The sequence below is a fragment of the Ailuropoda melanoleuca genome, chromosome 13 (assembly GCF_002007445.2).
Source record: "Ailuropoda melanoleuca isolate Jingjing chromosome 13, ASM200744v2, whole genome shotgun sequence".
Classification (NCBI taxonomy): domain Eukaryota; kingdom Metazoa; phylum Chordata; class Mammalia; order Carnivora; family Ursidae; genus Ailuropoda; species Ailuropoda melanoleuca.
Genome location: NC_048230.1, coordinates 76483217 through 76510247, shown reverse-complemented (window position 1 = coordinate 76510247; position 27031 = coordinate 76483217). Strand labels below are relative to the sequence as shown.

The window sequence follows — 27031 nt, the reverse complement described above, 5'->3', positions numbered from 1 at the left end:
TTTATCAAAAGAAATCTTTAATTCCTTATATACATATTGAAATACTGACATTGAGAGAAAAGTTAAACTTTTTGTACTAGCAGTGTAAAAATAATTTTAAAAAAAATAATCATATTGGAATCAAATAGCTACAATTCTCATAGACAGACATTGGATAATCCTGTCAAGTGAGAATTGGCAGTATTTCAGCCTCTCCTGTGCTTTTTCACTCACTGAATTGCTTTTATTCACTCCTTCCACTTCTTCCTAATTTAAGACAGTTTCTCATTGTTTCTTGGGATTTTTCTTCTCTCTGCTGTACAAGTGTTCCTGCTGCATCTGCCTGTAATAGTTGGCACTCTGTGGCCTTTTCTCTTATTGTGGTAATCATTTCCCAGCATATAGTTGTTTCAAATAATCATGTTAAATGTACACAATGATGTATGTTGATTACAGATCAAATAAAGCTGGAAAAAATTTTTAATAAAATATAGTATATTAATATATATATATACATATATATATATACATATTTTTTTAAGAAAGCCAACTTTACTATGGACTACTGATAGTACTGCTAAGTATGAAGTAGGACAGTAAAGTGTGGCATTTTGGCCTAAAGGACAATGACAGATTAATACATAGGACTAAAAAGTAGGGGTGCNGTGTGGCATTTTGGCCTAAAGGACAATGACAGATTAATACATAGGACTAAAAAGTAGGGGTGCTTCCCCAATGTTCATAGCAGCATTGTCCACAATAGTTAAATTGTGGAAGGAGCCGAGATGCCCTTCAACAGATGACTGGATTAAGAAGATATGGTCCATATATACAATGGAATATTACTCAGCTATCAGAAAGAACGATTACCCAACATTTGCAGCAACATGGACGGGACTGGAGGACATTATGCTAAGTGAAATAAGTCAAGGAGAGAAAGACAATTATCATATGGTTTCACTTATTTATGGAACATAAGAAATAGCAGGAAGATCAGTAGGAGAAGGAAGGGAAGAATGAAGGGGGGGTAAACAGAAGGGGGAATGAACCATGAGAGACTATGGACTCTGGGAAACAAACTGAGGGCTTCAGAGGGGAGGGCGTGGGGGATTTGGATAGGCTGGTGATGGGTATTAAAGAGGGCATGTATTGCATGGTGCGCTGGGTGTTATACGCAAACAATGAAGCATGGAACACTACATCAAAAACTAAGGATGTACTGTACGGTGACTAACATAACAATAAAAATTGTTAGGCAGTAGTTGGGCGTCTGCCTTCGGCTCAGGGCATGATCCCGGCGTTCTGGGATCGAGTCTCACGTGAGGCTCCTCCGCTGGGAGCCGGCTTCTTCCTCTCCCACTCCCCTGCTGTGTTCCCTCTCTCGCTGGCTGTCTCTCTGTCACATAAATAAATAAAATCTTAAAAAAAAAAACAATAAAAATTAAAAATAAAGTAGGGGTGCTTGGCTGGCTTAGTCAGTGGAACGTGCAGCTCTTGATTTTGGGCTTGTGAGTTTGAGCCCCATATTGGGTGTGGAGATTATTTTAAAATCTTTTAAAAAAATAAATAATGAGTAACAGTGCTTCTAGCCAGTGCATTTCCCTAACATTTTAAGACAGGAGAATATCCAAGTATTAGTCTCTGATTTCATTTTCTACAATATGGCAGGTGTCAATAAATGAACAGGTCAATCTGGGATGAAGAATGGTGAAAATGCAAAAACCCCGTAAAACAATTCCAGATATAAGATAGTAGGTATGTACAGTGTATGTAGAGTGTTACATATTTCCTAACAGTTTGGAGGAGAGCAGAGGAAACCTAAAAATTCTAAAGTATTTGTTTCATAATAAGTTCATTTTCTGTTTTATAAATTCTGTAATTATTAATTTCTATCCAACAAGATTAATTAAATAGCTGGGCAGCTCACATGTCTGAGGGGATTGGGAATCTGTCACTGAACTTTTTCCCCAAATTGGGAAAAAATAATTAGAAAAGTAAGTGTGTAACAAAAATCCAAATAAAAATCCATATGTAGGAGCACCTGGGTGGCTCAGTCCATTAAGTGTCTACCTTCCACTCAGGTCATGATCTCAGGGTCCTGGGATCAAGCCCTGCATAGTCAGCAGGCTCCCTGTTCAGCAGGGTATCTGCTTCTCCCTCTGCCTCTTGCCCTGCTCATACTCACTCTCTCTCTCTCTCAAATAAATAAATAAAATCTTTTCAAAAAATCCATATGTAAACCCTAAGTCTCATGCTTGAAATTAATTTCAATTTTTTTATCTCTCTACCTTTTTATTAGAATTATTTTTTTAAAAAGCAAAATATGCTAGTCAGGTATCTTATCCCAACTTCTCTAGTCAATCATGTAAGTGCTAACATTAATTGAGCAAAAGAATATGAAAAAAGATTGTAAATAATTAACCTTGGATAATTAGCCAGTTAACAGTGTACCTTAGTTCTTTGAAAACATAAATGCTATTAACAGCCACTAAAATCTCGTGCAATCACAGCTATCCTGTGATTGGCTCCTTATCCTTTAATGGATGCTTTGCTGAGGAAGTTGTAAAAATAAAAATCCCGCCCTTAGAGAGTAGTAGTATCTTGCCACTTTTATGCTTTCTTTGTAAGTTGCAAAGCACTGAAAATCTGGCTGTGCTAAATAGCAACACATCTTAGGCTTTTGCAAATTCTGTAACCCAATCATTCTTTCTCACTTGTCACTTCTATTTGAAGCATAAGCTTTAAAAAAAAAAAACTCTATCCCAAATCTATTAATATTTTCTGTCTATTGATAAATTGACAAACTTGGCCTTCCCTTATATCAGACATGCAATGAGGCATAGGTTTGTTATTTATAATAAGTTTTTTAGTCTGGGACACACAAAACTTGACCCACTTTCTATTCCTTGGGACCAGAAGAAAATAATGATAATGCAGAGAAGTAGCTTTGCAAATGGATCGTATATAAATAATAATGATTGGAAGTTAAAGCAAACCAGAAAATTGAAATTACTTTTCTAGGAATCAAGTTAAATCTTATAGGAGTGAGCCATAATTATCGACACTAAAGCCAGGATCTAGTAACTGGTAACCCAAATAAAGTGCAGGTTTAATCATTGTAATAAATACACTAACAGACTTAAATAGGAAGGAATAAAATGACTGGATTTAGATTTAAAACACGAGAGAGGAAATTAGTTGCGGGGCCAAGGTCCTTGGGACTTGCAGAGATTAGCTCCCCCTAAACTCTATAATTTAGCTCACTGTTTAATTTACTAAGAGATTAAATTATTAAGAGATCTAAACTATTTCTTTTTTTGTCAGCTTCTGGTACTAACTTCTCATCATTCCTTCCCACAAGTCTTCACCTAAGAGTTTTTAGGCAGTCCATTCTTGTAGGAACCTCTAAAGGAAATAAAAATGCTCACATAGGCAGGCATTATCTACAAACGAGGAAGTAAAAAGGTTGGTTTCGATATATTTGCCCTCTTCCCTTTGTAATATTTTAAAAGTAACAAAGGGCTTTTTAACATTATTGAGTGTATGACTTGCTTTATTTTCCACTCTATTCCTCCTTCCTGTCAAAAATTTAAGAACCTTATTTTCCTTTTTGTTGCTTAGGGTGCCCTATTTTAATGTTATTATCCATCCTTTCTATTTCAGGACAAGTGACTGACTTTTGGAAGGTGAGAAATCACCCTCATTCCCCACCAGAAAAAAATTAAACCAATGCTGTGGACTCCTTCAGTGATTTACTTCTGAGAGAAACCTTCAAATATGAACACAGGTAATTTTTTTTTTCCTCCACAGAATCCTAAGCACTTTAATTAATTTTAAAGGGGTTCACGTAGGGGCACCTGGCTGGCTCAGTTGGTGAAGCATGTGACTCTTGATTTTGGGTTCATGAGCTCAAGCCCCGCATTGGGTGTAGAGATTATATAAGAAGAAATAAAGGGGTAATTACTGAAAATGGAATGCAAGTATGAGAATTTTATTTTTTAAAGTGTTTTTGGGGACACCTGGGTGGCACAGCTGGTTATTGCCTTCGGCTCAGGTCATGATCTTGGGGTCCTGGGATCGAGCCCCACATTGGGCTCCCTGCTCAGTGGGTAGTCTGCTTCTCCCTCTCCCTCTGCCCCTCTCCCCTGCTCCTGTGCTCCCTCGCTGTCATATAAATAAATAAAATCTTAAAAAAATAAAGTGTTTCTGAATATGGTACGTATTTTTCAGCTATTAATTTCCCGCACATACTTCATATTCCTTAAGAATTGAGCAGAGTTGTTATTGTTCATATTTTTCTAAACCATGTCTCCATACAGCTCAACATTAATTTTTTTCCCAGTTGAATCAGGGATTTTTTTGGTGCACATGCTGGTATTAGGATAAGAGGGTATGGGGCTGGGCAACTCAGTACTGATAGCATTAAAAACAGTTGTGTCTTGGCAAAACTGGAGTTAGACTAGGTCCCTTCTGACATTATGAGCAAAGTACAGGGCTGGATCCCTTTTGAAATATTTTTCACTGTTTTCACATTAAAACTGAGATTTTGCCCAATAAAATCAGGTATTACCAAAGTAAGGTCAACTTGTGTAGACGTCAGCCAGAGTTTGGGATGGATTTTCTGGTATTAAAGCCACCCTCTCTCTTCTGTTCTTAACAATTCCAAGCCCATTTCCCTGGAAGCAAATTAGCGTAACTGTATTCTTTCTCTTTTTTTTTTTCCCACAAATACTTAGAAAATTGTTGTATACCAGTCACGTCCTATATTCTAGGCAATCTGCACATGTCTCTATCCTCAGAGAACTTATATGTTTGCACACTATCTGGGCTCCATCCCCTAAAAGATAAAAAAAATGTCTTCCAGGGGATGTTTTCCAGACCTCCTGTAGAATCTGGTAAAAGCTATTAAAAAAATATGCAACACAAATTTTGTGTAAAGTTTAAAGGATTCCTGTCGCCCAAGAGACCCACTCACCAACCCCAAGGTAAGAAGCACCAGGCAGTCCTCACTCAACCCTCTGTGTTCAGAGTTCGGGTGGGTTATGAGCCCTTTGCCATGTTCCTAAGAGTCAGGTCTTGGGCTTGTTTTCTACAGTCCCTAAACTCATCTATTACGCAGAGAAAACACAGGGATATCACCTCAACTTTTCTTCTCAAGGTATTAACTTAGCAACCCAGAAATTCTGTGCCTCCCTTTTTATTCTTGGCCTTGGTGAAGGTATGCGAGCTTTCTCTGAGAACTGCCAGGGTCGCTTGCAAGAACCTCTAGTCTAGCTGCTGTTTAGGTAACCTCTGATGGTACAGAACTACAGCCAAGGCGGTGGGGGGGGCATCTATGGTCTCATAGGGGAGATGTCAATAACAAAATGTTAAAAACTTCCACAACTGAAATTTTAGCTGAGAGTCTTTTTCACTGAGCGACTCTCCAAAATTCGGAGAGCAGGAGACAACAGAATGACATGACTTGCCTTTTTTTTTCCCAGCTGGTTTTCAGTGTCATGACTACATTTCGGCTCCTACTGTTAGAATACTGTGTATAAGATGTTGTATCGGTGTCCTGTTGCTCTTGCAACACATTGCCACTAACTTGGTGCCTTCACACAAATTTATGACCTTACAGCTCTGTAGGTCAGGGTCTGACCCGGGTCTCCCTGGGCTTTAATTAAGTCAAGGCACTGGCGGGGCTGTGTTCCTCTCTAGAGCGTTGTTTCCTTGCCTTCTCCAGATTCTAAACCCCACCCACATTCCTTTCCCTTCTCCATCGGAAAAGCCAACGGTGTTTCGGTGTTTCGGTGTTTCGTCTGTTGGGCGTTTTTCCTGCAGTCACATCTTTCTCTCACTGACGCTGTCCTTCCACCTCCCTCTGCCACTTTTAAGGTTCCTTCTGATTATATCAGGCCTGCCACCCAATTTTAGAGTCAGCTGACTGGCAACCTTAATTTTCCTTTGCCATGTAACCTAACATAGTCACAAGTTGTGGGGACTAGAACCTGGGGACGATCGAAGCCGTATATACACATGGCAACTAATTCCACCATGGAGAAAAGCTGATGATGGAAATCAATAGGTATGCTCTACCTTTCCATCCCCAGGCCGACTCCCCAGAGCAAACCTAACACAGCTTGTCTGTTTTTAGTTCTTCTGGTGGTTACCTCCATAACTCCAAATAAAGCCAGTATACAGTTTTTGTGAATTAATATTGCCTTATACCCATAAGTATCGTATATGATTTGGGTGGAATGTATCCGTGAGGGCTTAGCTGCAGGAGACACAAACCACTGTAGCCACAATAAAAAGAAGGATTGCAAAATGGAATTGGGTGCTTGTAATATTGTTGGAAGGGCCGGAGGAGTGGCCGCTCCATGCTGGGTCTCCAGAACTGACTCCCAGAAAAAGGTTGCAGGTCTGGCTAGCCGCAGAAGCTACTACCCCTACAATAGCGAGAAAGGTGGAGAATGGGGGCTGCGGCCATCACACCACAGCCGCTTCTCAACGACTGCTGGAATTCTGCTACAGAGAAAGTAAATGTCTCAACTACATACACCACTGAAAAACAAGCAGGGGAGGAAGATGGCTGTCTCCTCACTTCTACCTTTCAGATCTCACCCTGGACGTCTAATCAGTACAATCCAACTCACACTCAGAACGCTAGCTGCAAAGGGAGTTTGGGAAATGTCGTTTCTTTGCTTCCTAGTCTCTGCATGATAGGAAAGCACCCTAGGAGGTAGGAGTGAAGGTTGGGTATTAAGTCACTGTATTCACGACCTTCACCTCTTAGGCTAGGCAATATGCATATACGAAATTCTACCCATTCATAACCTTCTATATAACAACGGCAACCACAACATGTTAATGCAAGTACCATATTTCCCTCCTTTATAAAAGAGTTATTTATACAGGCCCATCACTGACTACAGTGTGGTGCGTGTTCCTCTTCTGTTTCAGCTACATTCTCACCTTGGTAACCTCTATCCTTAGGACTAAATTATCAAGTTAATTAGCACCAATCCATTTAAAACGCTAGTGAAAAATAAGAGGGAGAGTAGGCAAATTGGCTAAAGTACAGTGCAGACCCCTCCCCAACTGCTCATGAGGGTCCTAAGGTTGTCCTCAATGTTTAGAACTATCTTCCTCCATTCCCATTCCTTACTCCCTTTTCACTCAGTCAGCATCTCAGCTGCTCTGGATTCTTTACCTGGTAGAGTGACTCAAAGCTTCATTCCTGAGGAGTCTGAGCCTTTCGAGATCCTGCCTGTAGCCTTCCATCACCCCTTACCGGTAGATGTGAATATAGGAGCTGCCCCAGAAGATTCTCTAAGATTCAGAAATATCCTCCATGCCCCCATTTATAGGGCTGACTCAGTGTCCCCCTCCTTCTCAGTTACAGGCCCATTAATCCTTTTGGTTTTCTACTTCATAGGCATAAGAACCCAGCATGTTTAGGTGGCAATCTCAACTTCCAGTTCAATGGAGCCATGCTGTGTTCTCTGACAGACATATTCTTCCTTTATATAGTAAGACCTCTAGCTAGTAAAGCCCAATTTTATGGGGATGCAAAACCAAAATTTTATGACTGGCTATTAGAAGCAACAGTGAAACTGTTCTAAAATTTGTACCTTGTTTCCTAGGCCCATGTATTCTGGCTGTGGGAGAAACAGAACCATAAAGTGGTCACTAGCTTGGAGAAGTTCATGTAGGACGTACCCCAGACTTGCAAGGTATTATCACCTAGCTGGCACCGTAACTGAATCTTCATTGTCCATTCCAGTGTTCCCTAAGGCCAGATGCTTTTGGGTAATGGGATACATAGTAAAGAAAGTAGCATATGAACTTCAACCGACTGCCTTTTTCAGTTGTAATACGACTTCGTCAGGAGAAATATTACATGGGATATCACGATGGTGAATTTACATATGGCACTGCTGAAAGAAGCAAGGCAGGAAGGACAGACATCCAAAATAAGCTCACTTCTCACCCTCAGTGAAAACAAATTGCTGCTCCTGGAGGCCCAGTGATCAGCCACCAAGTGGCAAGCTAGTCCCCTTGAAGCATGGTACTGTGCTATTTCAGGATAGGTTAGTCCACTGGCAAATTAGATACTCAGCAATGGTGATAGTCTTTGTCACCCTTGGTGAGAGGAAGTTTTGGTGATAGTCTGTGTCACCCCTGGTGAGGGGAAGTTTAGGCTTGGTGAGCATAAGCCTAACTGCCAACCTTGGCCTCATGGTCAGTGTGTCATGAATTCACTGAGCAAGGACTGGGTGGCTAGAGAGAGACTAGCTGACATTTATGGAATAGGTGACATCCATTTAATTGTGAAGCTCCTTTAGTGAGAAGATCTATGGACACAGATGTTCTCATACACAGAACACATTCTGAGAAGCTCATTCACATGCCTCTTCCCCAGAATGACTTTCATTCAGCAAATATTTTACTGCATGCCTCTCACGTGCCAGATACTGCTATAAGAACAGGGGACTTAACAGTGAAGATAAGAGTAAAAAATTCCTATCCCTATGGAGCTTACATTCTAGCTGGACTAAGGAAACAGGCAAAAAAAAGATGAATAAACTACATAGTATATTAGATTGTATTGATTGCTACAGAGAAACAAAAGAAGGAAGATACGGTTGGGGGGAGTGCAGTTTTAAACGGTGTCTAGGAAGGATGACACTAAGATGGTGACATTTGAGCAATAACCCAAAGGAGTTGGGAGGATGAGCCATGTGGCTCTCTGGTGGAAAAGCGTATTGGATGGCAAACAGCATGTGCAAAGGCCCTCAGATAGGAAATGTGCCTGGCATGTTCTAGAACCAGCAGAGACCAGCACGGCGGAAACAGACTGAGAGAGGAACGTGAGAGCAGTGGGAATTGAGGTGAGAGTGTGAACAAGGCAAGATATGAAAGGCATTGTTCTGTTCAGTAGCTGCTCCCCATAGCTCCACACCCATCCACCCAGCTCTAATCTACAGTGGTTTTCTGAGTTTCCTGGGATTAGTGTTAGCTTGCAGGTAATATATGACATTTATTTAGGTGTATCTTGCAAACAACAGTTTGTGAACCCATCTGAAAATCTTTTTGTTTCAACAGGTGAGTTGAGTCCATTTGCATTTATTAATGTGACATATGTAGGTTTAAGTTGACGCCATGAATATGTTAGGCTTTTATTTCAAAAACTTTTCATGATGTAATGTTTTCTTGCTCTGTTTTTTTTCTGTTCAAAAATTTGTACCTGAGATTTATTTTAATCAGGTATGGTAAGTTGACAGACAAGAGACAGACAACTGCTTTTGGAAAGCATTAATTACATTTACTAAGAGAATGGGGCATACCATGCCACAAAGGGCCACGTGGGGAAGCACCCAGGTTGGTCAGGAGGCAAGAGTAAGGGGAACCCTAGGCCTCTATTTCTATAGTTGTGGGAAGTTTTTAGGTGGGGATGTCCCTTACTGGGGAGGAAGTGAAACACAAATGTTGGGGTTTGTGGTCAGAGGCTTTGTTAGTTGCAAAAGCTGGGATCACACAGGAGACGTAAACAATTTTGGCTGCTACTTTGGCCTTGTGATTAATGGAGACCAAACAGACAACACAATATGGAAGAAAACCAGAAGAGATTCTTCTGATAATTTATTAACATATTTTTCCCTATAACTTTTTATAATAAACTTTGACTTTTTAAACAGTATTATTTTCTTCTTTGAACACAATGTAGTTTATTTATATGCCTATATAGTCATAGTGTGTGTGTGTATATATATATATACTATATATGTATAATACATTGTATACTATATGAATATAGTATATAGTATATATAGCATAGTGTATATATAGTATATAGCATATATATAGTATACTATACTCATATAGTATAAATATATATATAGTATATGAACATACTATTTGTGTAGTATATATCCTTGTCCTTCTCTCTAATCTACCTTTATTTTTTTTTATGTTATCTGAATTGACTTTTGTGAAATATGCTTTTAATTCTATTAATAGATTTATCAGCTTTCTGTACCTTTTAAGCCTCTACCCAGACTTTAAAGGTGAAGATATCATATTTATACTATTTACCTTCTCCCTCCTTCCTTTTTTCAAAAGTCAGGACTTAATATTTACTTTCTGTTCTATGGCAATTATCCTCACATTTATCTTCAGTTTTTATCTTACTGTTAAACATTCAATGTACATTGCCAGTTTTCCCTTCTGCTCACCTAGTTTGCTGTTAAGTCGTATCTTAGTAGATTCTACAAGAATGGCTCACTTTCTGAGTTCTTGTAAGTTAGGAAGTGTTTGTTGGCTTTATACATCACTGGCATTTGTCTGGCAGTCTAGTACCATTTGAACACTCTCATAACAAATGAGAAAATTTGGCTTTATCAAGACCAATAAGTCTTGCCTCACTAAAGCAGAACCCAAAAACTTCCCTAGCATTCTATGGAAGGGCATATAACCTAGCCTTCTTCAATCGGATCTCCCTTCCTATCTCCCTCCCTCCCTCCCTTTCTTTTCTTCTTTTTCTTTCTCTCTCTTCTTTTTTTTTAAAGGTTCTTATTTATTGAGAGAGAGAGAGAGAGAGCAAGAGCAAGAGTTGGGGGGGGCAGGGAGAGAGGGAGAAGCGGCTCCCCGCTGGGCAGGGAGCCTGATGCGGGGCTCAATCCTAGGACCCCGAGATCATGACTTGAGCTGAAGGCAGACGCTCAACCGACCAAGCCACCCAAGCACCCCAATCAGATGTTTCTTAATGAGATTTCTGTTTCAGATGCAGCAACTTAAGGAGACCCTGTGAAGAACTCTTTGTTGCTCTTTTTGTGTGGGTGGGGACATTCTTTACACCTCTCCCCAGGGGCAGTCATTTCCCAGTGTCCTAGGTACAGAAGTGGCATCAATGAGCCATGGAGGCACAACACTTTCCTCTAGTGCCTTGTGTGGCAGTAGGATGATAATGGCTTCCTCTTTAGGTCAATTCTAAGGCATGGTTTTAGAAAGTGCATCTTGAAGCTTAGCCTTTTGGTTCGCGTCTTCCAACAATTCTGTGGGCTAACCAAAATTCTTTAAAGAAAACCTCATTTTCCTACTTAATCAAGTTAGTCAGTTTCTATTATTTGCAACCAAGAAGCTGCAAACTATAACCAAATGGGCCAAATCTGACCCATTACCTACTATTAAAAGGTTTTCAAAAATTAAGAATATTTAGTACTCTTAACATGAAATGTTTATGAAATTCAAATTTTAGAGTTTATGAATAAAGTTGTATTGGAACACAACCACACGCATTTATTATCTATAGCTGCTTTAGCGCTAAAATGACAGAGTATTTGTGACAGAGACCGTATAGCCCAGAAAGCCTAAAATTTTCACTATCTGGCTCTTTAAAGTTTGACTCTCGGTTTGCAATTAAGAAACTTGACTAAAACATCTGGGTATAAAGTTCTTTCTTAAAAATCTTGTAGGCATTACTCCATTGTTTTACTGATGAACATTGCTTTGGAGAAATCTGAGAGCAGCCAGATTTTTTTTCTCCGTCAAGGTGCCTCATTGGTATGACTGCTCATTCAACGTCTCTTCATCTATTTCTTGTACTCCAGCAAGATCCTGAGAAGCTGCTGCCAACCTGTATGCCATATCCACACTACTGCAAATGGGGTTTTGCTTTTTGCCCCAAAAGGTGTGTAAAGTATATTTTAAGAAATACACTTTGTTGGTTTCTTCTACAATATTCACCACCAGGATCATCTCAGTCTCTTCCCTCTTTTAAGGCTACCTGGGTCATCCTGATAGCTTTGGGCAGCTTTTCCTAGTGTGTTGGGGTCTGGGGATTCAGTTGTTTCCTAGTTCACAGAAGAGGGACTATATATTTTTATTTTTCAGTTTCCTTATTTGGTTTTGAGCAACTTCACAGGAGAGAAAGGGGAGAATGCCTCCATCTTGTTGATAGAAATCCTTTTTATTCTCTTGAAATTTTTCATATTCTTAAATCGAGTTGCTTACCTACTTTGGTTAAGTTCTGTATCCTCATTTATAAGTGATATAATCACCCACTGTATGTGTATTGACCTCATATGGGTATGTGTCAAAATCTGTTTTACCTGTTGGGGCAGCAGCAGCAGAATCAAGTGAAGTCTTTGTCCTTACAAAGTAAGACAAGAGATGGTGGCTTGGTCCACAGTAGTGGAACTGGAAGTAATTAAAAGTACTGAGTGAATTTGCTGATGGACTAATACAAGGGTAAGAGGAAAAAAAAAGAGACAAAGATAACACCAATATTTTTGGCATGAGAAACCACCAGGATAGTTTTAAACATTATAAAATTTCAGAATACCTGGGAAAAGGGAAGATCCAAGTACCTTCTCAAGAAGAAAAAAGAGATCATGTGCCAAGAATAAAAATCAAAATGGCCTTGGATTTCTAAACAGAAACATTGAAAACTAAAACAATCAAGCAACATCTATTTTTAGTTTTATAAACTAAAATTCTATGCTCAAACTATCAATCCAGGGGTAAGGTCTGCCTTATGAACTCTTTCTCAGGAAGCTACTAGAAGATGGGTTCTACCAAAAGGAGGCAGTGAAACAAGAAAGAGGAAGGCATAAAAGTCAGGAAATGGGACAGAAAATGAGAGTCCCAAAATAACAGCTGTGTAGTTCAGACTGGAAAATGCTCGAGAAACCCAGGAGAGAGGTCTCCAAGAAGTTAAAATAGACTATTTGTTTGCATGTTTTGAGAGGAGACATAGACTTGCAATAGAGCCTCAGGGCCAAATTAGTGGTAGATACAGAGAAAGCTAAGTAGTTGAAAAACAAATTAATTATTAACTCTAAGGAAAACAAAAAGTCCTGTACAAGAAAGGAAATGAGTTAATACTCAATAGTCATAAAATGCTGAGGCTAAATATAGATTTAATATATAAGATCATGACATATATGGGGCGCCTGAGTGGCTCAGTCACTAAACGTCTGCCTTCAGCTCAGGTCATGATCTGGATCAAGCACCACATTGGGCTCTCTTCTCAGCAGGAAGCCTACTTCTCCCTCTCCCATTCTACCTGCTTGTGTTCCCTCTCTGACTGTCTTTCAAATAAATAAATAAAATCTTTAAAAGAAAATGATGACATATAACTAAATTGGAATGAAATGGGAAAGTGTGTGTGTGTGTATGTGTAACCATACAGAAGGGTTTAGGAGAAGAGCATTCTCACCTTCTGTGTAGTAAGTTAATGAGGCTGCTTGGTTTTAATATAGCCTTGCACAGCTATTGAATTAAAACAGGTGCATATTTACCTTTGGTAGTAGAACAAAAAGCATTTAAAATTTTTTTCAGTAGCTAAGATGTTAAGTTAAATATGTCAATATAAAATATTTCCAATTTTTTTTGGAATTGAAAGTTGGTTTCAATTTATTTCTGAAAGAAATTCAGTATTTGTGTGTCAGAACTATTTAAACATTAATATGTAATTTTGCAAATGCTTACCCAGATGGATATTTAATATAAAAAAACTATGAAATATTTATAAGAATAAAAGAGGCCAAAAATAAAACTATGAAAAAAATATATATCATTTAAAAATATAAACAATTTATTTTTAATCTTTCAGAAGAGCTATAAAAAATTAGCACCTGACTTCATCACTTCTTAAATTACCACTCTTTTCCTATTACATTACCTTTAGGATGTCATTTTCTAGAGAACGTGTTTTTTTTTTTTTTTTTAATGTATTCTTTATTACAGAGATGGTTTTAAACTGCTAATAATCCCAGGAGGTGCTGGTTTGGTAGTCCTTTTACATAGTTTGAAGCTGGTAAACCTTTGGGCCTTTTTTTAAGAGGTAACCTTGGTCATTTAGTGATCCAATAAAATTTTCAAAATCAGCAACCTGGAATAAAATATCAAAAAACAGCCCATTAAGTAATATGCAAAAATACGATTTATAAAAGGAATCTCTCAAACAGAAATACACAATTCTCAAGTTTCTTGGGCAAATACACTTATTTATATTTCCTCATAGAGAAAACTGCTTACATATGAGCTTTCAATTCTGAGATTCTATTCTAGTTGATTAGCTGAGCTGATAAAAAATAAAAACTCCAGTATCCAGAGTATTTTTTTTTTAAGATTTTATTAATTTATTTGAGAGAGAGTGCGTGAGGGAGAGAGCACAAGCTGGGGGAGAGGCAGAGGGAGAGGCAGAAGCAGGTTCCCCGGCGAGCAGGGAGCCTGACACAGGGCTTGATCCCAGGACCCTGGGATCATGACCTGAGATGAAGTCCGACGCTTAACCGAAGGAGTCACCCAGGAGTCCCCAGAGTATTTTTAATATTTGTTTTAGACTAGCTTCAATTCTGAAATTAAGTGGGCAGTTTTCCATATAAACTTTTCTGTGCTTCAAGTTGTATTACATCCATTTTCACTAGAACTTTTAAGTAGGTAGAGCAGGTGGAATCATGTCTATTTAACAAATGAGGAAACTGAGATTCAAAGACGTTAAGATGACTTGCTCACAAAGGATTTTAAAAAAAACATGGAAAGTGAGTCTTGCTATGTTTCTCCCAACTGTCGAGATACTGAAAAAGAGGTAGGTATGTGTTTTAGATAAAAACTTGTTTTTTTTTTTTAGAGCTCTGAGCAGCTCATTTCATAGCTTAAGTAAAGAAAATAAGCCTATATTTTGAAATACTCCAAAAAAGCCTACTCCATTCTTTTTATCCAAATCTTTTATTATTTTTTTCAATCTCCATTTTATTTATTTCAATTCCAGTAATAGTTAAGAGTGTTATATTCATTTCAGGTATACAATAGAATGATTCAACAATTCCACATATTATTCAGTGCTCCTCATAAGTGTACTTCTTTTTTTTTAAAGATTTCTTTTTCTCTACAGATTTACTTATTTATTTGAGAGAGAGAGAGGACGCACATGTGATTGAGCACACATGGAGGGGAGGGACTTAGGGGTCCCTAAGGGGGGAGAGAGAGAAGCTTAAGCAGACTCCCTGCTGAGTGCAGAGCCCAACTTGGGGCTCAATCTCAACACCCTGAGATCAGGGCCTGCATGCCCCTCCCACTGAGCCAGCCAGGTATCCCTGATAAATACTTTTAATCCTCATCACCAATTTCACCCATCCCCTCCCCCCACCTGCCCTCTGGTAACCATCTGTTCTCTATAGTTAGGAGTCTGTTTTTGGTTTGTCTTTTTTTTGTTGTTGTTGGTTTGTTTTGTTTCTTAAATTCCATATATGAGTGAAATCATATGGTATTTGTCATCATCTGACTGACTTATTTTGCTTAGGATTATACTCTCTAGCTCCATCCATGTTGTTGCAAATGGCAAGATTTCATTCTTTTTTATGGCTGAGTAATATTCCTTTGTGTGTGTGTGTGTGTGTGTGTGTGTGTGTGTGTGTGTATACACTGCATCTTCTTTATCCATTCATCTATTGATGGACACTTAGGTTGCTTCCATAATTTGGCTATTGTAAATAATGCTACAATAAACACAGGGGTGCATATATCGCTTTGAATTAGTGTTTTTGTATTCTTTGGGTAGGTGCACAGTAATGCGATTGCTGGATCACAGGGTAATTCTATTTTTAATTTTTTGAGGAACTTTTGTACTGTTTTCCACAGTCATCCAAATCTTTTGATATTTAAAAGTTCTATACTTAATAAAGACCTCATGAGATTGTCGTAAAAAAGATTAAGTATTTGGTTTATCATACCTGAATGTTTAGCTCTTTGGCAATCTGCCGAAGTTGTTGAAATTGAAATAAATTATTGTAAGTTCTTTCAGCAATGTTGTTGAGAGCAGAAATAAATCTTTTTGCTGTTGACCTGTTGCTCATTCCAGAACCGTGCTGGGATCGCTCAAAATCTAGGTTCCCAAATTCATCAGAATAAGTTCCTAGCATGCTTAATAAGAAGAGAGAAAAACAAAGTTACCCAATGCGGCATGGCTATAAAATTTTTGTCCCAGGTTATAAGAAGAAAAATGTGTAACCAACCATGAGGCTCATGTAGCAAAGATTTAAACATGTACTGATTGAATGGCCACTATGAAATTCATGATGGTATGAACTATGTGGAGATAAAAACATTTCTGGACACAGTTACCACTTTTAAGAAACTTGTGCATTTGAGAAGAGAAAAGCATAAGAATACAGGGTTGATAAACTATGATATAAATACCTGGAACATTCTTTTTGATTCACAAAAAAAAGAAATTCTAAACATACTAAATTTAGGCTTTAGAAGATAAAGACATGTTCCCAGCTCCTAGTGCAACATCTGACAAATGAAAGATGTTTAAAAATACTGGGGGAATGAACTAGAAGGGTTTTGCTGACTTGCAGTAATGACGGTCAGATATGAAAGGATCCACCTATTATTTCCAGCTCTCTGCTGCTTCCTCTTATTTTCACAGTATCATTAAAGAAAGAGATATGTACTTTATAGTAGATTTTAGCCAGAAGTCTGAAAACACCAGAGATACAATTAGTCATCATCTATAATACAGTTCTATGGCTGATTCCCCACCTCTACAATGCAACAGATATAATCTCACAGTGTGGCTTACAGGCAAAGATGTCATTTAAATCAGGAATTGGTTACAAATATAAATTGGCCACCTGCTAGGCAGTAGACTTGTAGTGGTGAATAAAACAGATGTAATTCCTGCCCTTAAGGAGCTTATAGAAATGCATTTACAGGGTTACTGAAAGCATAGCTTTGTTTTGTTCCCTGAATAATAAGAGCCTACATGAAAGAGAAAGTTACAAATAGGAGTCATCCAAATAAGACTGTAACAAAAATAAACATAACATAATTCATGTAAAAAGATATAATGAATGAGAGCTTATTTCTCATAAGATACTTTTCAAAAATGCTCTAAGCTACTATGTTAATTATTAACAACTTATGTTCACCTTAATTATATTTAATCACCATATGCTATCCCATTTAGTCCAACAATCCTCTGATTTAGGGACTATTCTTATTCCCATTTTACAAAAGAACAAAGTCTAATAAGGTAAGTGACTTGGCAAAGGTTACACAGCAAATGAGTGCAATATCTGGGATTTGAATCTGAGCTATACGGCTTCAGACGTGAAGATTTATAAATATCTAAGCCACTTTCCGGAAAGAGAAAAAACTCAATTATCTTTCATCTTTGAAGGTGGCTCTATTCTCCTGTACTTCCTAGTATATTTTTAATTTAATTTAATTTTTTTTTAAAGATTTTATTTATTTATTCAACAGAGATAGAGACAGCCAGCGAGAGAGGGAACACAAGCAGGGGGAGTGGGAGAGGAAGAAGCAGGCTCATAGCAGAGGAGCCTGATGTGGGGCTCGATCCCATAACGCCGGGATCACGCCCTGAGCCGAAGGTAGACGCTTAACCGCTGTGCCACCCAGGCGCCCCATATTTTTAATTTTAAAGGAAACTTATGTGAACTTCTACCCATAAACATTTAGTTTTTATAGCTATGTGCTTTGATAACTATGATAACTGTATCACAGTTTAGATTTTTCTTATTTTGGCTTCTGCTTCTGAGTTAAAATGTAATTTTACAGGTTGAAAAACACATTAAGGGCAAACATTCAAAAACTCAAGAGAGGGAATCTCTGAAATGGAAGAGCTAATGAATGAAAAGTGATTACTATGGTCAACTTTACTATCAACGCAGTACATTTACTGAGGGCATACTGTGTGCTAGGTATGACCCTGGATCCTAGAAGTACACTGGTAAATATGACAGATAAGGTCCCTTCTCTTACAGAGTACAGACTAAGGTCAGAAAGCATGGTAAGAATAACAAAATGGATAATTCACAATCTAGTCTCAACGTGTTTAACTGGGTCTTGAAATATACAATGGAAGTAACAATAGGTAATTCCAATCACTAGGAATCAGCCTATTCTCGTTATCTGAAAGTTTTTATGAAAGCCAGTAAGGCACATTCAATTCATGGGAACAAAGTGGTAATCTCATGTAGGTACTGTTTATAGTTAATGATGAGATATCTTTTTTCAGAAGCCCAGAAGTCAACTGACAGCCTAAAGCTAATTCAGAGTTACCAGCAGGGCAATTTTGAGAAGCAATAAAAACAAATACAAAGTTCTACAAGAAATGCTAAAGAGTTCCTCTTGGATGGAAAAGTACATGTAAACACTGTCCGACGTGAAGATTCAGACACACAGAACTAATTATAAATGAGCAATATACCATTTTTATTGAAAAGTTTTAAAGAGTAATTTATCTTAAGTGCAATGCCCAGATATGAGAACAAATCAGACCAGTGGACTTACTGTGGAGAAATACCAGATGGCTGCTTGAGGCAATGTCTGGGATCTAACACCTATGGAAACTAAGGAAGGGTAAAGCCTCAAAAGTAGAATGTTGCAGGTAAGGGAGTGTGACAGGTAGTCTGATCCCTGATTTGCTCGATAGCCAAAGTCTATGGAGTAGAAGCACATGACACTGTTCGGTACAGCCAGGCACCAGGAGGCCCAAAGGGTGAGAGATCATTAAATGGAAAAGGAAATGTTAGCTCCAACTCCCCAGGTGGAGAGTTTAAGAGCAGGATGCTCAGAAAGACTGTAAACAAAGAGGCAACTTTTGGTCACTAAACAAGAAGTCCCTACTGTTGGTCCTTGTTTTTAATTGGGGAAAAATGTTAGAACCCAGATTTTCTGGAATTTTTGTTAGATTCACTGACTTAGTTTTCTACTGAAAAAAGGATCTCTGTTAGGGCAATCTCTAGGTTTCTAATTGGTCTGGTCTACCAGAAGTCAGGCAGATAACTGGTATTTGTGGCCATTCCTTTATGTCATGTGCTAGTATACTGAACTTCTGGCAGCACGTTGTAGGAGAAAGCCTAGTAATTCCTGGATTACCTGGTTGCTTACAAATGGCAACTGGAGAGTCTCCAACACAATGAAGTCAACTGGAGAGGGAATAAAGCCAGCTTGGTAAAAATTTTATCTATAAGACTCCTCAGACCCTAGTACTGAATCATGTAAAAGAGAAAATGGACAGTCCAAGCACTGTGTAATATTAAACCAAGACAACAGACAAAAGATAATATGTTAGGAATTGGTCAAAAGGGTTAGTAGTCATTAAGCGCTAATGATTTTACCCATTACGAGGTTGTTGCTTTTAAGCGTTCTCAAAATAGGTGTTTTTGAATTGATTTTAGAACTACATGAATGTATTATCCATTCAAAAAAAAATTTTTACTATAAAGATTATCTACACAAATTTTAAAGATTTTATTTATTTATTTGACAGAGAGAGAAACAGCCAGTGAGAGAGGGAACACAAGCAGGGGGAGTGGGAGAGGAAGAAGCAGGCTCCTAGCAGAGGAGCCTGATGTGGGGCTCGATCCCATAACGCCGGGATCACGCCCTAAGCCGAAGGCAGACGCTTAATGACTGCGCCAACCAGGCGCCCCTCTACACAAATATTTTAAGCCAAGAAAGTATAGTTTGTTCAGAGAATCAAACAGGCTATGTAAAAATCATTTTGCTTGGCCTTAATTAAATATATAATTTGAGATGAAAAGATGACTTATATTTCACTTAAAAAAGCATTTAAAATTTAACCTTACCTGTATTTCATAACTTCAACTATATCCTCAGCATCCTCTTTGGTCGCTTCCTCTCTTAATTCCAACCTTGCTCGGGCCTTTGAAAGAAAACAAGCATTTTTAGACAACAAAAGTAAGTATATTTACATTGTTTGAGCAGGGTATAATATGTCGAAGCTTATTTCATTTATTCATTTCACACAAAAACTGATTTTGGGGGGAGGGAGACTGTAATATGGAAAGTCAGAATAAAATTATCTGAAAACTTAAGTATGCAAACACTCATTTAAAATATGGATGAAAACCTATTTGTATCTACTAACATATATCTTTCGGAGTGTTCATTTCAGAAAATTTGATTATGAAATACACTTGGTTTTTCCTTGCCTTTTACTTTCAGGAAATCATGTCTAACCAATTTGTTAAAACAACATAGAAGGATAATCTGATTTTAAATACAAAAAGCCCAAACTCTAGCTAATTTCAACTGCCAGAGTTCTCTTAGCATTCCAAACCTGTGAATAAATGTTATTGCTATTAGAAAATAGGTACAGGGGTGCCTGGGTGGCTCAGTCGTTAAGTGTCTGCCTTTGGCTCAGGGCGTGATCCCGGCATTCTGGGATCGAGCCCCACATCAGGCTCCTCCGCTATGAGCCTGCTTCTTCCTCTCCCACTCCCCCTGCTTGTGTTCCCTCTCTCGCTGGCTGTCTATCTCTGTCAAATAAATAAATAAATAAAATCTTTAAAAAAAAAGAAAAAGAAAAATAGGTACAATCCTTATGGGCTTGTCGTGTATCAAATCAAATACTGACACATTCCATGCTTCCATATATTCAACTGAGAATCTCAGAATCCTTAATTAACCTAAACACTTGTCCCACTCCAGGAGTCTGAAACATCAATTAAGGGCGGGGGAGTTGCATGGTATGTAACTGGTCCTGTGCCTAGAAAGAAGTGGCTGTACTTTGATTGGTTATGATACAGATATGACCAAACATTTTTAAAAAATTTTATACATCCATTTCTAATGTCTCTCAGTTGGAAGAAAAATTGAGTTAATTATGCAGGAAATTGAGAGGAATCATATCACCTCTTGCCCCCATTTTTAAGTCAAAAAACATGAACTTAAAATAAACCTCTGTTAGACGAATCAGAGATTCCAGCTGTCTAGTGGTGATGGGTGAGCTATTTAACCGCTGGCTCTGTTTCCGAAGCTCAAGGTAAAAATCTTGAAGGATCTGAGCAGCTTCTGTGGATAGCCTCGGATAGACATACTGCCGAGCGTAACCAATGTACTTTCTCAATAGCTGGTGGGGAATTAGATCTATTGTTTCTCCACGAACTACCTAAAGCATGATAAAAAGGTCCAAGATTATAAGGATAGCAAATAAAATCTTTCTGTTAAAATAACTTGTTGAGATACATAAAAAATTCTAAAAGACTTTCCAAATAAGCCAAACACTGTAGTTCTAGCTGTGAGTCTAGCTGGCTTAGATGATTTCAAATGAAGTTTACATAAACCCTACTATTGTAATATAAAAGGTTTTGGCAGGAAAGCGATATACCACTGCTCTACAATAAGCAACACCCCGAACTCTGACATTCAAACAGAACCGAAAAGAATGATTAAGAAAGAGAAGCCTACCTTTAATCTTTCTGATAATGGTTTATCAGACACCACTTCAAGTACGGACGTATTTGAATCCTGACTATTCATGCGAGCTATGGTAGCACTACTGACAGCTCTCTGTTTTCCCGCTCTTATTGCAATCACATGTTCAGAGAGTAAGTGATCGTGATCCTCATCTGGGGTGTCTAACAGGATAAAGACCAAATCAAATCGGGATAGCAGGGCGCTCCCCATTCTAAGAGGCATAAAAGAAAGAAAAAACAATGATTGGAATCAAAACAAACAGAAAACTGTTTACTCACTTGTTTACTATTCAATTTCCATGTACAACTTTAAAAAAATAAACTAATTTAGGTTAAAGAAACAAGCAATAGCTTTTGGATTTGATATATGCACCAACTCTGGAGAGACACCAGGCCATATACCCTTCAACATGTAAATAAGCCACGTATGTACCTACCACCTTTGGTAGGTTGAGGATAAGGCCCCTTCTCATACAATCTCTGGTTTTTTTAAATTAATAATTTATTTATTTATTTGCCAGAGAGAGAGCACAAGCAGGGGAAGCTGCAAGCAGAGGGAGAAGCAGGCTCCCTGCTGAGCAAGGAGCCGATGCGCAACTCGATCCCAGGACCCCAGGATCATGACCTGAGCCAAAGGCAGACGTTTAACCGACTGAGCCATCCAGGTGTCCCACAATCTCTGTTTTCTATATTAATATTCTGTCTTTCCCTCTCCCCTCCCCCATTTCCCTCTCTTCTTCTCTTAAAAAAAAAAAAGTCATTATTATCATTATAATAAAAATTTTGTGTTCTACTTTGTCATCTTCCCTGATCCCACCAATCAGATAATCCTTCTATTTGAGAAAAGAAAACTAAAATCCAGAGTGATTAAAGAATTTGGCCAAGGCCCCAAAGCAGGTTTGGGTACCTCTAAACACCAGAATCCAAGTCCTTGTTCAACAGGATATTTCTGACTTTTCCAATATAGCACGTTTTCATTTTACTAAGAAAAACTAATAGATTGACTTTTTTGGTGGCGGTGGTATAGCATCTCCAAGAACAAGTGTGTATTTTGCTATGTATCATTTCTACAGTAAAGGTACGCATTATCATCAAACATTAGAAATTTTGGTTTTTTTCTCTAGAATTTAAGTTTCCAATTTCTCACGAGGCATTCTTTTGTCTTTTTCTCACTTTTGCATCATTTTAATCAATTTCCCCCTTCCTATACCTTTTTTCCAACCTATACAGAACAAATGAGAAGAGAAAGCATACACGCAGACGAATACAAACTTTGTTTCTGGAAGTGGGATCATACCCTGTTGATGAGAACATAATGTGCTCTTTCAACAGTAAAGCTATCAGCACATACACAGCAACTTCCAGTTTTGTAATTGCTACTGTCCACTGTACAACCTTGCCATAGTTTAACCACATCCTTATCAAAGGGCATTTTAAGTTATTTCCAATTTTGGTTGTGATAATGCCATCACACCCAACCTGTAAATATACCTCTGTGCGCTTGTGTGACTATTTCTGTGGGTATGATTCCTAAAAGTAGAACTGGCTAAAAGTAAACTGAATGTATGTTTCAAATACTGATAAACAGGGGCACCTGGGTGGCTCATTCGGTTAAGCGTCTGACTCTTGATTTTAGCTCAGGTCATGATTTCAGGCTTGTAAAATCAAGCCCTGAGTCAGGCTCTGCACTGGCTGTGGAGCCCACTTGAGATCTCTCTTTCCCTGCCCCTGTACCCCCCCCACTTGCTCGTGCTCATTCTCTCAAAAAAAAAATAGTGATAAACATGCCAGTTGTCCTTCAGTATGCTAACTTGAATGTGAGAATCCATTTCCCCAACCCTTTGCCAATAATGATTATTAATATTTAAAATGTTTGCCAATCTAATAGCTACCAATAATGATACTTCACTGCTTTAATTTGTAGTGCTCAAACATGTTTTTGTACATTTACTGGAACTTACCATTTCTGTGAACCATTTCTGTGAACTATTATGTCTTCAGTTATCTTTTTCTCATTGGTTTATAAGGATTCAATATATTAAAGGTATAAATATCTGAAGAGACTTACTTTAAATTCTCAGAAACTGTTTTGGCTTTATTGTAGTGGCCTCCAACTGGATTTGCAGCAGCAATAATGGATGTTCTTGCAGGGAGGCTACAAACCATGCCGGCCTTAGCAAGACTAATACTTTGCTGTTCCATAGCTTCTAACAAGGCTTGATGTTGATTCCCCATCTTATCAAATTCATCTATCCCACAAATACCTACAATCACAGTAAAATAATACAGACAAAAAGCTTTCTCTGGTCAAGTTCCAAATCTTACAGGATGGAAACTGTTTCACAATAAAGAATTATTTGTAATTGTTTCCAGCAGTTAAAATTATAAAATGCCATACGGTTGAGAATTTGTGCTTATTTTACAGCAAATAAAACACTTGTCTTAATTAACTTTAATGTAGTATTTTCTTCATTCAGCATTTTCCATAGGCAAAGCACTGTGGTGTGAGGGCTATAAAAATGAAGATATGAGAATGACCCTCAAAAAGCTCAAAGACTTACATTCAAACAGGTGAGATAAGATATATACGTATTCAAAAGAGAGTATATTTCAACAACTACAAGAGTTAGGCATAATTACATGAGATCAGTTTTCTGGGTAAGGAGAGGACATATGAGCAAAAACTTCAAGGTGGAAAGGGATCAAGCCTTGCAGACCTATCTGGGGTAAGGGAAGCATGAATACAAAAGCCTAATGCAGGAATGGGATGTGCCTGGAGTGCTGGTCGTGTCCCAGGTATAGCAAGAAGGCCACTGTAGCTGGAGAATAAGAGGGAAGTAGTAGATAATGCGGCAAAAGAGGTGATTAAAGAGCCAGAATGTGAATAGCCCTGAACCACTGGCAAGCCTTGAGCTTTCACTCACAGTGCGATAGGGAGCCACTGGAGGGTTCTGAGGAGAATAACTTGATCTGAGTTTTAACGAGATTGCTCTGCCTTGTTAAAAGAACAACAGGAAGGGCAAGGGTGGTCACAGGTGTTCCAACTATGAGATCACACTAATAATCCATGTAAGAGATGACAGCAGCACTGGAGAAGAGGCTGGATGCTGGATATATATGGAAAGTAGAGCCCACAATATTTGTTGATAGACTGGATATGGGGTATAAGTAAAAGTCAAGGATGACTGTACATTTTCTGATTTGAGCAAAGAGAAGGAATTATCACTGAGATGGGAAAGGCTATAAGAACAGGCTTGAAGGGGAACATCAGGATTTCAGTTTAGGACATGTTAAGTTTGAAGAAGTTATGGAAATACTTCAATAACAGGCAGTAAGAAATATATGCCTAGAGTATAAGGAAGAAGAGATACAAATTTGGAAATTTTCAGCAAATAGGTAGGCAAAGCCATGGGACTAGATAAGATCATCAAGAAGGTAAGCATAGACTAAGAAGAAAAAGGTACATAAATAAAGCATCTGAAGGTGCCAACCAGTTAAAGCTGGGGAGATAAAGAACAAGACTGAGAAGGAACAGTCAATGAAATAAAAAGAAAACCAGAAGAGTGTAATGTCCTGGAAACCAAGGAGGTAAAGTATCAAGGAAGTGGGCGCTGAGAGGATCTGGATTCAGAAATGTGGAGGTCACTGGCAAACAAAGAAATGAACGACCCTGAATGGAATCTGGGCACTGCCTGACACATGCATAGCAACATCTTTTTCTATAGGGTTAAAGCATCACCAAGAGAAGCTTAAGTAGCAAAGCTTAATTAGAGATCCCTTCTTGCTGAGTCCTCCAACTGGATTTCTTATAAACTATCAGTAAAATCCTGAAAAACATCCAATGAGATGGGCTAAAATACAGCAAAACTTCTAATTATAAAGTAAGAGCTCTAAATTCTTAAGTCCTCTGAGAGTAAAAGGATAACATTTACCTTATTTTCAGTTCCAAGGCATCTAGAATTCTTCTGGGCTAAGTAATAGTAATGTATTCAGCAAGTATTTGCTGTGCACCTATGTACTGGGCAATGTGAATATGGCAGTTAACAGGATGACCAAATCCCCCCACTTAATGTAAAGTTTTAAAACAGTCTTTAAACAAATGATCACAAATGTGATCGTGGTTATGAAATGGGGAAGTGAAAGAAGCAATCTATACCTATTTGACATGATTGATTTTTATATGTAATTGTGTCTATTGCAAGATTCTGAAAATGAGTGACAGTAAGTACCAGTTTCAATTCTGCAGTTTAACTGTATTTCCAGTTATTTTTTCTGGCACTCGTTCTCCACTCACTAATGCCTCTTGAACAGAATGTAAAGAAATTAATTGGAAAGGAAAAGGCTTAAAAAAAAAAACCCAAAGCTCCAGAATTACTAATTATTTAGACCTGGAATAATGCATTTAAAACCCTTGGCTCAATTTAAAAATAGAAGGTGTAATATTAGGGAAGTTAAATGTTGTAAACATGGAGAGTTTAGTTTCTTACCTTGATCACCAAGTACAAGAGCACCAGCTTCCAAAGCAAAATCTCCAGAGGAACTATCTTTTGAAAGAGTTACAGTCAAACCGGAAGTGGTTGTGGTATTACCACAAACATACACACCACGCGGAGCAACGTTGCATACTGCCTAAGGAAACGAAAGGTTTAAAACAATCAGCCAAGGGTGTCTGGGTGGTGCAGTTGAGCGCTGGAAAATTGGTTTCGGCTCAGGTTGTGATCTCAGGGTCGTGAGACTGAGCCCTGTGTCAGGCTGGGCGTTGGGCATGGAGTCTGCTCGGGATTCTCTCTCCATCTCCCTTTGGCTCTCACCCACCACGTGCTCTCCCCCTCTCAAATAAATAAATCTTTAAAAAATTTTAAAAAAGAATCAGACAAAATAAAAGGGAAAAAATAGCTAATAGTGACTGCTCACAAATGTCAGCTATATGCCAAGTATTCTTCTAATAGCTTTACTGTACAATCTTTACTACCACAGTTGATAAGAAGATATTAATACATCCCCATTTTGTGACATAGAAAACCAAGGCCTGCAGAGAGTAATTCACACTGCTATGAAGGTGTGAAGTGAGGATTCATTTAAACCCAGGCAGCCTGCCTCTGATGTCTGTGGTCATGTGAACACTACACAGTTTCACTTTATGCTTCATTTTCAAGTTTAAACAGAAAAAACATGAGGGCCAATTTTAATTTCAAAGGCTTCAATGCTTCTTTATACAGCAGGCAATAAAATGGCTCAATAATACTTACCTTGTGAGTAAACAAGCTATGGCAGGTCAGAAAAGTGGTTAAATAGCGCAAGAATTAAAAGCATGGACCTCCAGAATCAGGCAGACCTGTTTAAATCTTGGCTTTACCATGCACTGGCTACGCTACTCTCAGATCTCTCTGAGCATCACCTGAGGTGAGGCCTTATGTTTTATCACCTACATCCCTGAGGAGTGAGATCACGTATGTAAAGCACTTAATCTGGCACCTGGCACACAAAATGCCCAATGCAAGACCATTGTGTATGCTGTGCACTGCACAACCACAGGAGACAGTTCTCACGCTGCTATGCTGATAATGCACGCTGGACATGCACAGTGCCCAACCCAAGTGACCCCATGGTGTCAAGCTTATAAACAGTAGCTATCATTATTTTTGTTATTTGTAATTCCTTATATGCCTAGGAGGAGGATGATGGCTTACAATAAAATGATCAGAGGAAAACAGGATTAAAAATGTAACAATTCATAACTGTTCGTGTTAGCCTAATTTTTAAAAATTCTGGTTTAGCAGGGCTCGAAGACTTATATACAATACACTCCA

At 38.3% G+C, this 27031-nt stretch overlaps 1 protein-coding gene across 4 annotated transcripts in view; it reads right to left on the bottom strand.

The window, feature by feature from the left end:
* Positions 1-13543: 13543 nt before the first annotated feature.
* MCM8 (minichromosome maintenance 8 homologous recombination repair factor) overlaps positions 13544-27031 on the bottom strand; it is a 40755-nt gene continuing 27267 nt past the window's right edge. For 3 of the 4 annotated variants that reach the window (XM_034640347.1, XM_011232030.3, XM_034640348.1), the window contains exons 13-19: positions 25709-25850; positions 23290-23485; positions 21214-21433; positions 20705-20914; positions 19590-19666; positions 15702-15891; positions 13544-13858 (exon numbers count right to left, since the gene is read on the bottom strand). In XM_034640347.1, the coding sequence (XP_034496238.1) occupies positions 13766-13858; positions 15702-15891; positions 19590-19666; positions 20705-20914; positions 21214-21433; positions 23290-23485; positions 25709-25850 (1128 nt within the window). In that variant the 3' untranslated portion in view covers positions 13544-13765. The remainder of the gene's footprint in view (positions 13859-15701; positions 15892-19589; positions 19667-20704; positions 20915-21213; positions 21434-23289; positions 23486-25708; positions 25851-27031) is intronic. The other variant, XM_034640349.1, reaches the window with a different exon arrangement.